The sequence below is a fragment of the Panthera leo genome, chromosome F3 (genome assembly GCF_018350215.1).
Source record: "Panthera leo isolate Ple1 chromosome F3, P.leo_Ple1_pat1.1, whole genome shotgun sequence".
NCBI lineage: Eukaryota > Metazoa > Chordata > Mammalia > Carnivora > Felidae > Panthera > Panthera leo.
The window spans coordinates 57121437-57138186 of record NC_056696.1 but is presented as its reverse complement, the minus strand read 5'-3'; the positions used below and the strand labels follow the sequence as shown (position 1 = coordinate 57138186).

At 45.3% G+C, this 16750-nt stretch overlaps 1 protein-coding gene across 2 annotated transcripts in view; it reads left to right on the top strand.

Moving 5' to 3' along the window:
- SLC30A10 (solute carrier family 30 member 10) overlaps positions 1-14783 on the top strand; it is a 34459-nt gene extending 19676 nt beyond the window's left edge. Inside the window, exons 1-4 of one of the 2 annotated variants that reach the window (XM_042926216.1) lie at positions 4883-5477; positions 6162-6239; positions 10495-10734; positions 13833-14783. In XM_042926216.1, coding sequence (XP_042782150.1) covers positions 4883-5477; positions 6162-6239; positions 10495-10734; positions 13833-14332 — 1413 coding nt within the window. In that variant the 3' untranslated portion in view covers positions 14333-14783. Of the gene's footprint in view, positions 1-4882; positions 5478-6161; positions 6240-10494; positions 10735-13832 lie in introns of those variants that run through there. The other variant, XM_042926217.1, reaches the window with a different exon arrangement.
- Positions 14784-16750: the final 1967 nt, after the last annotated feature.

Here is a 16750-nt window from a genome sequence, read left to right as displayed (position 1 = left end):
GGGAGCACAAACATTTGGAACATGGCACTCCCCTTCCAGCTGTAGGAACTCAAAAATAGTTTATCTTACATCTGCATAAGTTTCACTGCTCCTTAGATTAAGTTGCAAACCATTCCTTAAACACATTTTTCTCTAACAGTAACTCTGTGTGGATCCTTTGGAGAAAGGAAATGTTTCTCCCTCCCTACACTTGGATTTACAAATCAAAGTGGTAGTTATTTTTTATTAACACTTATTGAGTGAGCCTTTCTTATGAACTTGGCACTGCACTAAGCAATTGAGATGTTTGGTCACTTAAGCCTCATGGCAACCCCGTGAGATGCATACTATTATTACCCTTAGTTCACACACGAGGAAAGAGGAGGTTGTCAGGAACTTGCCCCGGGTCACCCGAGTGAGCATCAGAGCTGGGATTTGGTTCCAAGTCTGACTCCAAAGGTCAAGTCGTAACTGCGATGCTACTCTCTCTTTCAAGGTTTCTTAAAGTGAATACAAACTTAAAATTATCTAGAGCTTGTTTGTTCGTTCAATAAGCAGGTTGTATCATTGATGTTATTATATGTGCTGCCGAAGCGAGCACTGTATCATTGATGTTATGATGGGGCTTGCATTCTTACCACTTCCGGGCCCAGTGCTAGGAGCAGACACATCACTCTGCTGCAAGAAAGCGGCATTTTGGAGAGACCACGGCTGGCTGACGGGCACGCTCCAAAGTCACGTTGGAGCTGCCCCTTCTGAGTGGGCCACAGCTCACGGTGCTGCCGAGAATCCCTTCCCGAACGGCCCCGGGCACAGTGGAGCTGACCACTCACCTACTTGTTACCTCTTTCACACCGCATGCCTCTATCATCAAAAACAATGCGGTCACCTCAAGTACAGAATCTTGTAAATGGAATTGTATTCTAAGACACTTCGAGAGACATGTGCATTATGCAAAATGTGCATTTTGGGGTATAAAAAGTATCTGTGTCACGAAGTGCTACAAATAAACATGTTATATAAATTCGCCAACAAGGAGCTGATGTGTACACAAGATCTCTCAGCTGCCTGGAGAAGTAATTTCCTTCTTTTTTTTTTTTTTTTTGAGAGTGTGAGTGGGGGAGAGACAGAGGGGGAGAGGTTGAGAGAGAGAGAGAGAGAGAGAGAGAGAGAGAGAATCTCAAGCAGGCTCCATGCAAAATCAAAATCTAGTCTGACACTCTACGGACTAAGCTACCCAGGTGCCTCCCCCACCTTTTTTTGTTTTGTTTGAGAGACAGAGGCAATTTTCTTCAGGGAAGTCATCAGATATATCATGCTCTGCGGGTTTGGAGCTGGGCTAAGGGTGAGGAGCATCCAGCTTCTGATGATGTATTTAAAATCTGGAGGCAGGAGCTAGGGGGCAAAGGAGCTACCTCTTTTATAAGAGCAGGAGTTTGGTGCCTTGGACCAGATGTCTGTTCTCCTCCTCGAAGCTAGCATCATCTCTTGTCAACTAGAAAAAAAATGAAAACGGGCTCCTGGGTGGCTCAGTCAGTTAAGCGTCCAAGTTTGGCTCAGGGCGTGAACTCGAGGTTTGTGAGTTTAAGCCCCGCATCGGGCTCTATGCTGACAGCTCAGAGCCTGGAGCGTGCTTCGGATTCTGTGTTTCCCTCTCTCTGCCCCTCCTCTGCTCATATTCTGTCTCTCTCTGTCTCAAAAATAAATAAACATTAAAAAAAGTCAAAGAAAAAAGAAAAAAACGAAAACAAAACAGCTGCTTTTTCAATTTCCTGAAAAGTTTGTTAATTTCTGAGTCAATACCAGTGTAGGAAGAACGTTCAGTGTTACAGTCTCTGACTTTGTAAATTGTAGTGCATCAAGTTCTATGCCAATAAAAGTAAAACTTAAAAAGAACAAAAGGAGTGTTGAAAATTATCAAATCAGGATAATGTGGGGGTGAAGACTGTAAGCCCTAGAGTCTGATGCCTCGATCAGATCTCCATTCTATCGGTTACATATTGTGTGATCTTGGACAAGTGACTTAAAATCTCTGGGTTCTGGGTTCTTCACCAATAAAATAAGTGCTTATTTGATGAGTCAGTTGTGAGGATGAAATGAGGTAATGCCTATAAAGTGCTCAGCACAGGGCCGGACAGTCAAAGCCCATTAAACAAACCTTTCGAAACCTCATCATATATAGGAAAGTGTAAGACACAGCCTAAATTTTTGTCAATTAACTTAGATTATATATATTCTCCCTGTATATAAACTGTATCTATCTGTCTACCCATCTATCTACCTACCTACCTACCTACCTATCCATCCATCTAATCACAGTTAGCTAGTCAAAACATTTTTCTTAAGTGCATTTTATTGACACCTTCAGCCTGTCTCGAAGGCCCAGCCCTGGGCAGGGGCCCTCAGACACAGCTTTCCAAGCCCAAGGCTTCCTCAGTTGCCTGTTGGCTTTCTAGTTCCATCAACTGACCTCCTGGGGCAGCGACATGATTCTTCTTATCTGCCTTCAGTTAGGAGAACGACTGGGTAACAGGCACAAGTGATATATTTCTGCTGACCTCGGGTTTTTCTTTCAGTTGTGAATGACAAATGCAATCAGCAGGGACTGTGGGAGAACTGTCAAGGGATTTGCACAAGGCTTCTGTCTTGTTCTGACTGCTTTGCTTGCTGTCCTGCCTTACGGGTGTCAAAGGCTTCATAGTTTGAAGACAGTATAAGCCAGAAACTGGGATATCTTTCTTCGTATCAGAGTAAGACATCTGTAGTTCAACAGTCTGCTACACGTCTGCCGTGATGCTAATGTCCATACTAACATGCTAACGATGAAACGTGGCCCCCTGAACCACTTTGCCCTTCCGTCCTCCTCCTGCCCAGTCTCCTCCCCCTCACGCCACACCTTCTTTTTCTTCCTGTTGTTTTTTTCTTTTTAATAAGCAGCTAGCAATTTATGGAGTGCTTACTCTGTGCCAGGCACTGTTATAATCACTTTATACTTATTAACCCATTTAATCCTCGCAAACATATGAGAAGACCCTATTATTATTCCCTTTTTACAGCAGTGAAAACCAGCCCAAACAATTAAGGGTCTTGTCCAAGGCCAGACAGCTTCAAAACTTTCATCAACCTATCTGTATCTCTTTGCTTCTTTTAAATTATTGTCCATTTTAATACTAATTTTTAGAGATACTTTAAATGATCAGTTTCTGCAAGTTCTCGCGTAGAGATATTTTCCTGGAGGCGAGGAGGGAATGCTTAATGGGCGTCTTGAGTTTGGGTGCTCATCTTGTGTAAGGTGGCACCCTCGGATCAAGGATGCTTGTTAGAGACCCTTAGAGAATGTTAAAAGACAAGATCATGTTTCACAAGGCTAAGGCAATGACTGGGGCTAGAATCAGAGCGTGCTGCTAAATGGACACATTTCTTTCCAAGCCCAAACCAGATGTGTTTCAGGAATGGTTAAAGTTCAGGGGTTAGGAACAGGAGAGGGGGAATAGAGATCACCAGACTTCACATTCAGATCCTTTTGGGAATGAGAAAAGAACATAAAACAAAAACAAACCAAGAAAGAAAATCGTGGGCTCTCCCACCACCCCTCCCTGAACACCCAACAGCGAACACCCTTCGTCAAGGATTCTGGTGCTCGGCCTCTCCCAGAGTCCTGGGGACAGCTCTCTTCTGGATAACTTTTACTTGGAACTGAGCCTGTGGTCAACAGGAAAGGCTTTATTTGGAATAAACCTTCATGGAGGGCAGGCGATTGAACTTTGAGTACCAGGTCATTCTCTGAGGGACACATGGGGGTGAGTAGAATATTCTCTGCAATGGAAAATGAGGCAAGTACACAGAGGAGGCCTGGCCTCGCTTCTTCGGTGGTCAAGGGACTTGTGCCTACCACCGGGAAAGCAAGCGCATTTCTGAGCGCTGTAGGGTGCCATGCTTGTTTGTTTGTTTTTTTAAATTCCCTTCCTCTGCAGCCCGGCTTTAATTCTCTGCCTCTACCTTAACATATTCTCCAGTTTCTTTTGTTTTCTCCTGGATCCTCAAGACTTTTTTTTTTTTTTTTTTTTTTTTTTTTTTTTTTAACAAAACGTACAAAAGTATGATCCGTGCTCTCCTCCAGGGCCACCCGCAGTTCACCTGGTGGGAGGCCTTGTGAGTGAAGGTGCTGGTGGGGGTGGGGTGGGGGTGGGGGACAGGGACGACACTGTGCCCTGAGGGGCTGACAGCACCGATAACCCGCTCTTGGCGCGAAGGCGATGCGCAAGGCGAGAGAATAAAATAGCCCACGGGCTGTAGTGGAGTGGGGATGCTACGTGAGGGCTCAGCTGCAGCTTTACGACAGGCAAAGCAGGACGCGCCCTGAAGGTTGGGCAGGGTTGGCCGGGGCCTCCCCGGGTTAATGTGGAATCTACAATGCCAGCCCCGTCTGGGCACCTACGCGAAGGTGTCCACGTTCACCGCAGAGCACACACCCCGCAGCTCAAGGTCCTTATCGCCCAGAGTCAACAGTCGGCGCACTGGGATGGGAGGGACTGGGGAAGCGGGGTCGGTGGGTGAATCCCACCCAGGCCTCAGGGGGTCGGGGAGGAGGGCGCTGCAGACACGCCCCCTCTCCCCAGCAGCTCCGTCTCTGCCCCGCGCTGTCCTAGAAGGCCAGACATTGGCCCGTGGCCACCTGCCAAGTGGGGCCGGGACGCGGGAAGGGGGAAGGGGCCCCGCAGGCGGCCCGAGGGCCCTCAGAGACTGCCGCCGCGGCCACTCCCTTAGACTCTGGACGTGCCGGGACCGGGGGCGCTCTGCCTCCGCCTTATAAGAAGCCCGGCGCCGGGCGGGCAGCGAGGCCAGAGGCGGGCACCGGGCTGGGCCGCGCAGGGGCGCCCCCACCGGCGGCGGGCCCGGCGACATGGGCCGCTACTCGGGCAAGACGTGCCGGCTGCTCTTCATGCTGGTGCTCACCGTCGCCTTCTTCGTGGCCGAGCTGGTCTCGGGCTACCTGGGCAACTCCATCGCGCTGCTGTCCGACTCCTTCAACATGCTGTCCGACCTGATCTCGCTGTGCGTGGGGCTGGGCGCCGGCTACGTGGCGCGGCGACCCCGCGGGGGCCTGGGGGCCACCTACGGCTACGCGCGCGCCGAGGTGCTGGGCGCGCTGAGCAACGCCGTCTTCCTCACGGCGCTGTGCTTCACCATCTCCGTGGAGGCCGTGCTGCGCCTGGCGCGGCCCGAGCGCATCGACGACCCCGAGCTGGTGCTCATCGTGGGCGCGCTGGGGCTGGCCGTCAACGTGCTGGGGCTGCTCATCTTCCAGGACTGCGCCGCCTGGCTCGCCTGCTGGGGCCCCCGCCGCCGCCGCCGCCCGCCGCCGCCGGCCGAGGGCCGCACCCCGCGCGCGATCGGGGCCCCGCGGGGCGCCCCCTGCCCCGGCCAGTCCCCGCGCGGCGCGGCCTCGCCCGACCGGAAGGAGGAGCGGGGGGCGACGGTGTTCTCCAACGTAGCAGGTGCCTTTCGGTTGCATCCTCCGCACCTCTCTGCCTTTCCCTCCTCCCGCGCGTCCCTTCCTCCCTCCGCATTCACGCCCTCTTCTTCTGGCTTGGCTGCGGATGCTGCTTCCATGGTTTTTTTTTTTGTTTTTTTTTTTTTTTAATTCCCTTCCTCTGCAGCCCGGCTTTAATTCTCTGCCTCTAACTTATCGTATTCTCCAGTTTCTTTTTCTTTTTTCTTTTTCTCTTTTTTGGCCTCTTTCCCCTTCCCCTTATTCTATCTGCTTTGGAGTATTGATTGTCTTGAAAATCCGTTATCATTGGGCAACAGATAACAGTCCCCAAACCCTGCCCCTTCCTTAGATGCTGTCTGCACTTTGTTTTCTCCCTCCCCTTTTGCCCATCCTTCTGTCCCCCTGGGGGTTACCGGGTTTGGGGATGGGGGTAGGCTCCCAATTGCCTCTTTTTTTTTTTTTTTTTTTTTTTTAAACTTGAATAGGAGTGTGAATGAAGGCTGATGTCAAGGCCAAAATGTACCATTCTGGTGTGTGTGTGTGCGTGTGTGTGGGGGGGGCGGGGGGAGAGGTAGGGGGTCTGATGAGCTAGTGGGAGTTTAAAATAACAAAACCTGTTTTTTGAGTCCATTGGTTCTTTTTGTTTGTAGAACTTATACACAACACAAGGTTTCTTCTTTGAATGCAGGTGATTCTCTGAACACCCAGAATGAGCCAGAAGAGACTATGAAAAAGGAGAAAAAGTCGGAAGCCCTGAATATCAGAGGTAGGATTACTTTTGGGTCAAAGGAGTGTGTAGTGCTGTGCCCTTCTTTTCTGTTTGCCTTTTAAGAAGGTGTGTTAGAAAGTAGGCCAGTTGCATGAATAGACTATGACCCTCGTCTCTTGCCTAATCACTGCATTGATTCTGAGGGACACACTGGTCGCTAATGATTTATCTTTGCTCCACTTAGAGCCATGCTAATGCCACCTACTCCAGAGCCTCGCAGATCAGCGGCATGCTATTACTGTGCTTGATTTTGCCCACCCCCGGCTATTGTTAATGTCAAATGCGACCTATTCCAGTTGAACATATTTTGACAAAGGTGAGAGGAGAGTGGGTGGCTTGCATCCAAGGTGGCATTGCCGAGTGACCCTCAGACCTCATTTATTTCTGCCAGAAATCCGTGTCTGGGACGGGTTTGTTGGCTCAGTTGAATCTCTACTTCCAGGCCCAAAGTGGAGGTTCTGGTGAGGCACGTGGAAGGCACGTTACTAGTCTTCCCTGTACCACGTGCTCAAGGTCACAGGTACTGCTGGGCAAAGGTTAGTCAGGGAGTTCAGGGGTGCATTTCTCACCCAGATGCCAACACTGTATCCAGCATTTCTCTCTTTCACCTTCTTGGGCGGAGAATTGGCTCCAGAGTGATTCGAGAAGCCCCGATCTTGACTTTGAGTATTTCCACGAAGATTATGCAGCCCTTTACTTTCAGATGATTTGGGGAAGCCTGTGATGGGACTTGGTTGGAAATAATATACAGAAAAAGTAATCATCCAGGAGACACTTTCATTTTTGAGAGGCTCCCATCTATTTTACAAAGTGGTACCCAGAATGAATCTATAAGGAAAATCAGAAAAAAAAGCACCCCAAACCCCCAAACAATAGTAACAACCACACATGAGCTCCTAAACATTTCTAAATGAGTCAGTTTTAAAAAATTGAACCGCAACAGGGGAATTTCTAAAGTGCTTGGTGGTCAGTCTTTTTGGAAAGAGAGAATCTGTAATGAAAAATCACTATCCTTTATCTTTCTTTAGGTTCGGTTTAAAAAATATATATATTTATATGTACGTACGTATGTATGTATGTATGTATATATACACATATATATAATATCCATCAAATATATGCTATATATTATATGTCATAGGTTTTTCACAGCACGTTAACTTTTCAAAGCGCAGTGTGTTAATTATTCATGCTTATGTTGCAGAGAAAGAGAACAGGTAGGTGGAAAGATGCCGAAGAATTACGAGCAGGACTGATAGATATCGTAACCTTGTTTGGGAAGCATAATGTATGGGAAACTTGTATAATGTGGCTGATCTTCGGTCTAGAGCTGTTGGAGATCCTGGGTGCAAAGATGTCAGAGGTGACGTGCCTTGCTGTACGTGGCTGAGCCCTGTGGTCCACAAGGACTGTGAGCCTCTAGCCTCTGACAGGGGTGAATGATGCAGTGGCTGAAGGATTGGGATTTGGGCTTAAGATGCCTCAGTTTGGGGTCTTGACTCCTATTTAAGACTCTGATGTTAGGCAAGTGTTTGGACTTCTCGAAGCCTCCAATTCCCTCATCTTTAAAATGAGGATAGTAATATCTACTTCAGGAGGCTGTTGTGAGATAAAGCATGTGAAGTGCTTGGGCGACGACGCGGGAGGAACAGCAGCCACCATGTTTGTGGAGTGCATGCTTTGTGCCAGGCCCCGTTCTTGAAGGAGTCACTTGACACTTGTAAGAATCCCACCAGGTGGGAGCCGTTGTCGTTCAGGCAGTGGGTGGAGTTGCCAGGCTCACCCCTGCACCTCTTGGGTGAGGGTGAGTGCCCGTCAGTGCCCGTGCTGTGGCTGGCGGGAGACTTTCCATCCTTCAGGCCATGAGGAAGGCTGGCCTCCCCTCGGGCCTGCGTCTGAACCATCTGGAGCCATGATTCGGAGAAGGCAGACAGAATGTGACAGCTGGAAAGGCCTCAGTAGGAATGGACTCTACCCGTGCACTTTATAGATAAGGAAACAGGATCCAGAGAGTCTGGTGACTTCCCAAGTCACCCAGGCTCGAAGCAGAGGCAAGCCTGGCTTCCTGGGCTCCTACTTCACATTTCTGCCCCTTCCAAGTGCCCCACACTGCCTGTACACCCCCACGCCCAGTGGCTTGCTTCACCACCGTAGACGGTCCACTGAGTGGTTACATTTTTCACATTTATTTATTTAAAAAGATTTTTTAATGCTTATTTATTTTTGAGAGAGAAAAGAGAGACAGAACACGAATAGGGAAGGGGCAGAGAGCGAGGGAGACCCAGAATCTGAAGCAGGCTCCAGGCTCTGAGCTGTCAGCACAGAGCCCGACGCAGGGCTCGAACTCACAAACTGCAAGATCATGACTGAGCTGAAGTTGGACACCTAACCCACTGAGCCATGCAGGCATCCCACATTTTTGACATTTAAACCACTTCTTTAGAAACCCCTCCCACCCCAGATCTGCAGGGGAACACCAACTGATGAGGATTCTTGTGAACAAAAATCATTTCTAGATTTTCATGACTGTTTCTCTTATTTAAATGGAGTAAAACAAATGTCTTCTGAGAAACATGCTCCAGCTTCCGCAAAGCACAGTGAAAGCACGATCCTTTAAAAATTCTCATCAGTCGTAGTGGTTGATTTTATTTAATGGGATCAAACGTGATACGTTAAAAAATGTTGTAACAGAGTGTCAGGAAGATTATTAGCTTTTGTATTTCAGTGTAAATATGAATAGATGAACAGCAATCCTAACATCATTTGAAAATAAGTCTCCTTTGATGAGATGTTTCTTTCTAATTGTTTTTTCCAGTAAGAAAGACCTCAGGGGTAGAAGAGGGGGCTCCTGGGTGGCTGTCGGTTAAGCATCTGACCATGGATTATGGGAAAGACAAGTTTGAAAGCTATTTTGTATAATTTTTAGGAGCCGATAGTGAAATTTCTTAGAAGGAAAAACCTGGCATTGAAATGCAAGAGTTATATGAGACAGGATGCATACTGGTTCTCTCGTCAGACTACCCAGACTTCTATCCCCACTCTAACACTTTCTAGTTGTGTGATTTTGGCTAAGTTATGTAGCTACTCCATGCCTCAGTTTCCTCATTTGTAAAATGGAGAGAATAACCACTTAAGAGAGTCCTTAAATGGACTTAATATGTAAAGATGTGTAATATACTTACAATAGCATCTGATGCATACATGTTAGCCAGCATCACAATTATTATTAAGTAAAAGACAGAAGTTACTCTATGTCATGGGAGTTATGACTGACCAACCAGAAAGTAGTGTTTTATTGAGTGCGTACATGGTATGCCTCTAGGGTTCGAACCCACGAACCACGAGAACTTGACTTGAGCTGAAGTCAGATGCTCAACTGACTGAGTCATCCAGGTGCCCCTTTTTTATTTTTTACTTTAATTTTTTTTTATTTTTTATTTTTTTAGATGCCCCTTTTTAAAAAAAAAATTTTAAGTTTATTTTGAGAGAGACAGAGACAGCACGCGTGGGGAAGGGGCAGAAAGAGAGGAAGGGAGAGAATCCCAAGCAGGAACCATGCTGTCAGCACAGAGCCCGATGCAGGGCTTGAACCATGAAGCTAAGAGATCATGACCTGAGGTGAATCCAAGAGTCTGGTGCTTAACCGACTGAGCCACCCATGTGCCCTTGCTGCAGTGTCTTCCTAAGGATCTCCTGAACCAGATCCAGTTTGAATGACCCTGGCTAAGTGAGCAGTAGGCAAAGTCATGTAGGGAAGGGAGAAAATGGATGAAGGGAGAGGCAAGACAAGGAATAAAAGGAACCATTTTCGTGATATATCTTTGTTCCCTTTCCTCTTAAAAATGTTTAAAACAATTTAAATCACAGATACTTGTCTGAAAGAACAAGAAACCATTTGCACAGCCTCTGTTAGCCAGCTCGGTGCCTTCTGATGGGTGACCGATGGCCATGATGTAGCACTATGAACAAGCACAGTCCCTCTCCCCCTCTCCCCAGATGTGTGTGCGGCTCAGAATCTTCCTAGGCTGTTCCAGGTTCTCTGGGTCCTGGGATGGTGGCCTAGGGTTTTGTTTTCTGTGAAGTAGTTGCCCTTCCTTTCTTTTTTTTTCCATTCAAACCCATCCTGCTGTTCTAACCAAAAAGAAAACAAATAGCAACTGGTATTCATAGACTTGGGAACCCAGGTCCCTGCGTGTCACATGGCCCCCAAATTTGGATCTGTGCTTCATTGGTCTTTCTTTCTTCCTGGCAGGTGTCCTTTTGCATGTGATGGGCGATGCCCTGGGGTCAGTGGTTGTGGTGGTCACGGCCATCATATTCTACGTGCGTCCCCTGAAAGGCGAGGACCCATGTAACTGGCAGTGCTACATAGACCCCAGCCTGACCGTCATCATGGTCGCCATCATTTTGTCATCTGCCTTCCCACTCATCAAGGAGACTGCTGCCATTCTGCTGCAGATGGTCCCCAAAGGAGTCAACATGGAGGAGCTGAGTAAGTCAGATGATTCTTATCTAGAACCATGCCCATTTGATGTTCTTCAGGCCAAAGGGCCAGCATTATTTCAGAGCAGTGTTTGATTTATGTATCCTGAAATACTTCAAATCACCAAGCAATAGAGACATCCATCATATGTTTTGTAGCCTAGTAAGATGACTCACAGCTCCAAGAACCAAAGGTCCTTTACGACTCATGGCGCTCTGACTCAGCTGCAAGTTTTTGAGAATATGGTGCTTGGGCAGTAACTATTCCTCAGCTTTCACCTTCATGTCAAAGATTTAATGCAAAGAAGGCTACCCTGCCAAGAACTTGATTTTCACTCTCCTTATTCTGAAAACATAAATCATTCCTTTATATTCTAGATCTTGCATTCTATTTAATTGATTTTTACGGGCATGCAAGTCACCGGGTCTCTTGTAACACTGTAAAAAGGATCGTAGTTCGTGTTTTAACCTGAATTCATGACCTCGTTCAGTAATGAACTCTGTTTCTTTGCTTTGCTCAAACAGAAGGTCAAACTCTCCTCTTAGTTATGTGTATCTGAGGATACGTATTTTAAAGACTTGGCAGAATTTCTAAATGGGAACTATCCAGATGTTGGTGAGAAACTGAATTTGCAACTTCATCTCTAGTGTTTCTAAACGGAGGTTATGTTTTTGTAAAAAAAACGTTTTTCGTGCATATTTGTGTTATACACTCACTGCCCCACCAGTGAGCCCGTAAACTTGAGATAGAGCCCAGGCCTCTTAGAAGACCTTACTTCATGAGAAGCTCCTGAACTGAGGTTTGAATGGGTCTTAATACATTTTATGGCCATGGCTAGGCTTTCCTCTATGAAGGAAGGTGTGATTTACAGTGTGACTGTCTGATGAGGGCCATAGCCCTGCCAAACCCACGTTTAATAGCGTGTGTTGGGACCAGTTGGTTGTGCCATTGCTAATAGCTGGAGCTTCTCCTGCAGTCTTTTCTCCTGGATGTTCTTTCTGCCTTTGGGGGCCTCTTTGGCACCATTGTTGGTTTAGAGTCTCAGAGTTGGTAGGTGCGGTCAACTCTCTGGCTGCTTTACTGCAGAATTAAAATAGTCAGGCTTCAATTCCTGCAACCTACTATTTGCCCGATGCCGCAGGCAGAGGAGGTAGGAGATGGGGAAGGAGATATCCAGGCACAGATACACAGCATCGTCTCTACTTTCTAGAAGCTTGTTTTCCAGTTGAAGAAAAAGATACACATCTTTTGTGATATCTAGTGATATTTGTGATATATAGATATATAATATATATATATAGATAGATAGATATAGATAGATATAGATATAGATATATATAATGATATATACATATATATTTTTTAAACACATTTTTAAAAATTAGATAGTAATGGGATGCCTGGGTGGCTCAATCAATTGAGCATCTGATTTCAGCTCAGGTCATGATCTCACAGTTCGTGAGTTCGACCCCTGCATTGGGCTCTCTGCTGTCAGGACAGGGCATGCTTCGGATCTCTGTCTCTTCCCTTCTTGGCACTTCCCCTGCTCATGCCCTCTCTCTCAAAAATAAATAACATATTTAAAAAAAAATTGAAAAATATAGTAATAACAATAACACACTTGTAAGGCACTTATTACATGTTAGGTAATGTTATAAGTGCTTTATATTCACTCATTTTAATTCTTCTTTTTTTTTAATGTTTATTTATTTTTGAGACAGAGAGAGACAGAGCATGAACGGGGAAGGGTCAGAGAGAGAGGGAGACACAGAATCTGAAGCAGGCTCCAGGCTCTGAGCTGTCACCACAGAGCCCGACGCGGGGCTCGAACTCACGGACTGTGAGATCATGACCCGAGCCAAAGTTGGGCGCTTAACCGACTGAGCCACCCAGGCGCCCCCATTTTAATTCTTAAAGTAAACCTATGCGGTTCTATCATTATTATTCCTAATTTATAGATAAGGACATTGAGGCACTGGGGGCTAGGTAAATTACCCAAGGTCATGACTACACTGGGATTCAAACCCTAGCTGGCTACAGGGTCTTTGCTCATAATCCGTCTTCAAAACCATTTCTCTGTATACGTGCTCATTTGAGAAAGCATGGAAAATATGGAAGAGCCTAAGTATGAAACTAGAAATCTCTCGTAATCCTGCTACCCAGAAATTACCACTTTTAATATCTTGTATCAATCATTCAATAAAACAAGCCTTTATCTGCATAAGATTTTTGTGTGTGGGGGGGTCACCTGGGTGGCTCAGTTAAGCGTTCGATTCTTGATTTCAGCTTGGGTCTTGATCTCTGGGTCATTAGTTCAAGCCCCGCACTGGGTTCTGTGCTAGGTGTGAAGCTTACTTCCTGTTTAAAAAAATTGTGTGTTTGTGTGTGTGTGTGTGTGTGTGTGTGTGTGTATACACACTGATGTTTGTGAAAGAAAGAAAGAAAGAAAGAAAGAAAGAAAGAAAGAAAGAAAGAAAGAAAGAAGAAATATCATGCCATATGCACAGTAAAACTATTTGTGTTTTTCACTTACAGATAGCTTATATGCCTTTTCTCATATCCTTAAATATGCAACTTACTTGTTAATGGCTGTATCATATTTTATATAATCGATTTAACTCTTCCCTTGTTTCCATTTCTTCATTAATGCAAAGAGCATCGCTCAACTCATTTTTGTGCGTGAACATTTGGGTATTTCCCTTTAGGTTAAATTCCTGGCACCAGGGATGCTGGTAAAAGCTTTTGGTCCCTATTGCCAGGTTCTCCCCTTTCAGAAAGGCATCCTGCTTCACGCTCCCCACACAGCCCCTGTGGGTGTCTATTCCCTTGTAAACTCAACAACCTTGGGGATTTGGGGGGTTGTTGTTAAACTTACTTTCTTGAATCACCTCTTATGGGCTGATGAGGGATGGTACAGGGATTCTGAATGGAGAAAGAAGATTGCTAGAAAACATACCCGTACAGGTACAGCTCTTTTTCTTCGTGTTTTTGAAATACATCGGGGTGGTGAGAATGCTTCCAGGGCCCACGTCCCTCCTGTGGTGGGTGCCATGCATGTTTCCACTACAGCACGCGCCTTAGCGTTTGTCTGCTGTCCTCTGTTCTAGTGAGTAAACTCTCGGCCGTGCCTGGGATTAGCGGTGTACATGAAGTGCACATCTGGGAACTTATAAGCGGAAAGATCATCGCCACCCTGCACATCAAGTATCGGAAGGACAGGGGCTATCAGGACGCCAGTATGAAAATTCGAGAAATCTTCCACCATGCGGGAATCCACAATGTGACCATCCAGTTTGAGCATGTGGACTTGAAGGAGACCATGGAGCAGAAGGATCTGCTGTTGCTCTGTAGTTCACCCTGCATCTCCAAGGGCTGTGAGAAACAGCTGTGCTGCCCGCCCGGGGCCCTGCCTCTGGCCCATGTCAATGGCTGCGCAGAGCACAATGGCTGTCCCCCTCTGGACACGTACCCAAGTGATGGTCTCCGTGGACAAGTAACAAGAGAAGTGGCTATTGAAGTATCTTTGGACAGCTGTCTGAGTGACCATGGACAAGCTCTGGGCAACACTCAGGAGGACCAACATTATGTCAACAGCACACATTTTTAATCTTGTCCTGACGTACACAGACAGTATAGACGAGGTGTTCGGGCCTGTGGAAGGACCTCTGTGGGCTGTAGGCACTGGTCAAATTCATGGTGTGCACGCTGTGTGTTCATCAACGGGCTGGTGGTTTGGGATGTTAATTGCCTGTGTCTGTTAATTTTTATGTGACTGTGAACTCCTTTACGTCGTCCTGGGTATCTCATGCTGCTCTTCAACAAACTCACTGTTTTAGTTTGAACATTTATTTCAAAAAGCAAACCATGCCAGCATACGTATCAGGGACATTGAAGGCTGGGACTCAATGGCTGTGGACACAGGATTCAAAGTAGTTTTTGTTTTAAAGTGATTCGATTTTGTGGCTGACACTCGGGTGAGCTCATAGCCAAGTACATCGAAAAAACTAAAGAACCATGTTAGCTAATGTTTTTTTCATTCCATTATAAGATCATAAAAGAGGAAGGTTGGGTAGTCCTGTCACTGCAGAATTTTTGTTCTTTGACTTGTTTTCAAATAAATGCAAAATGAATACCTATTAAAGTAGAAAATAGTCTCAGAACATCAAAGGAAGGAGAGATTATTGGGGGAAGACAGGAAGAAAATGCCTCCTGACTACCTCTTCATTTTGCAGGGTGGAGAGAAAACTAGTGTTTACTTTCTGCTGTGAACTGAACTACAACTATAGGGTGCTTCAAATGTTTAATACACAAATGCTTTTTTTTTTTTTTCACTTGGAAGTTTGGGAATATTTCTACTTCCTGAAGTATGACACAATAATTACATTCTGTCTTGTAGAATCAGTCCAGTTGGGATTGTTTTCATTTATTGCTTAATGACTTATTTGTCCAAATTTCCTTTGAGTCTTCTTTTATATGATCATGTGGATATATGTAGCATTTATCAGGAGAAAATGGGTATTTCTGGGAGAGAATAATATATGACACTGAGTATTCCTTCCTGCCAAAAATAAGCTGGATTGACTTTTCTTCCATTAGACATATTTTAAAGTATTTAGTATAGTTGCCAACTAGTAACTTCATGGAAAAGTCTATGTGTAGAGAGACCCCGATGGGTTGCAAAATTGACTGACAGCGATCATCTCTTAGGCTCTAGACACAGAGTCCTGTTGTAAATCTGTGCGGTACTCAAACAGAAATCCTGGGTTGGTAACGTGAAAAGCACCCACGTTTTTCAGCATTAATGCCGTTTAAACAAATGTCTTAGTGTTCGTTCTAAGGCTGAAATAAGTAAGCATCTGTGATCAGTAGGATAAGAATTTTTTTTCATTCCTTGAAAATTTATTATCTGAGTTTAAATTGGCCATGAATTAGTCGAATACGTTTTTGTCCCTAGGAGTTTGTTGGACTAGTCTATAGATAGTGTATAGCCAAAAGAGGGGTAAAATATAAGACAACATTTTTATCTTTAATCTTAAAAGTATGGCATGCACTCACAAAAAAACCGGGGGATTCTCTTTGAAACTCACCACGGTGATAAGTGGACCAAAATCTAGACAGATGTTGGTTGAGATGCCTTGACTGGAGCCAAAGAGGAAGTCTGGCCCTCACTTCCAATTGGTTCCCATCATTCTGCTTTTTATTAGAAGGAAAAGATGATAATTTTCTAGTTTCTGTGCCCCTGGCTAAAGAAATGCAGACTAGTTTACATCCAGATAATGTTCTCTACTCTCTAAAGTATTTTTTAGGAAAGGAAAAGGCACTAAATTTAAATGTAACAAATTTACCACAGAGGTAGCTTGACGACCACTTAATCACATACCGCATTATGGAGTAGAGTCATTGTGAAATAATCCTTTTTAAGACAGCTAGAGTACATTTAATGAGTTCAAACAAGCTCATTCAGTGCAATATTTTTGTATGGGATAAGTGGTTTCCTCTGTCATCTGAGGCAGTCATCGTGACATCCTCTGTCATCATGATGCCTGCAGTACGATATTTTTACTTGAGTTTTACTCTTTCTTTAGTTGTCCTGCATTTTAAGTCTCCCAAGGAAATGCAGGAACTTTCTTCTCGTTGAGTCAGTCTTGCCTGGTGGCTCTAGGGCCTGCTGAACAGTGGCTTTACCCAACACTGTTTTCCTCTGGGATTAGAAAAATGCTGTCATTTCACTTTCTAGTGTTCCTGTGTGCTTAGGTTCATTCCAGAAATCTTTCCTTCTTTTTTTTTTTTGAAATGAAAATAATTTTTTAAAAGTCTAGGGCGTCCTCTGTGGGTCTCCAGGCATTGCTACATCCCCTGGGGGCAAATTTGTCTCTATTTCTGAGTTACTGACTTAAACTAAGGGTAGGTGAGAGTTATTGCTGACAAAAGTCCTTCGAGAGCCCTGTATTCATTTTAATAGTATCAGTTCTGCAGAATTCATTCTTTAAAAAATGAACTTTAGGCTGGGTGTCTCAGTTGGTTA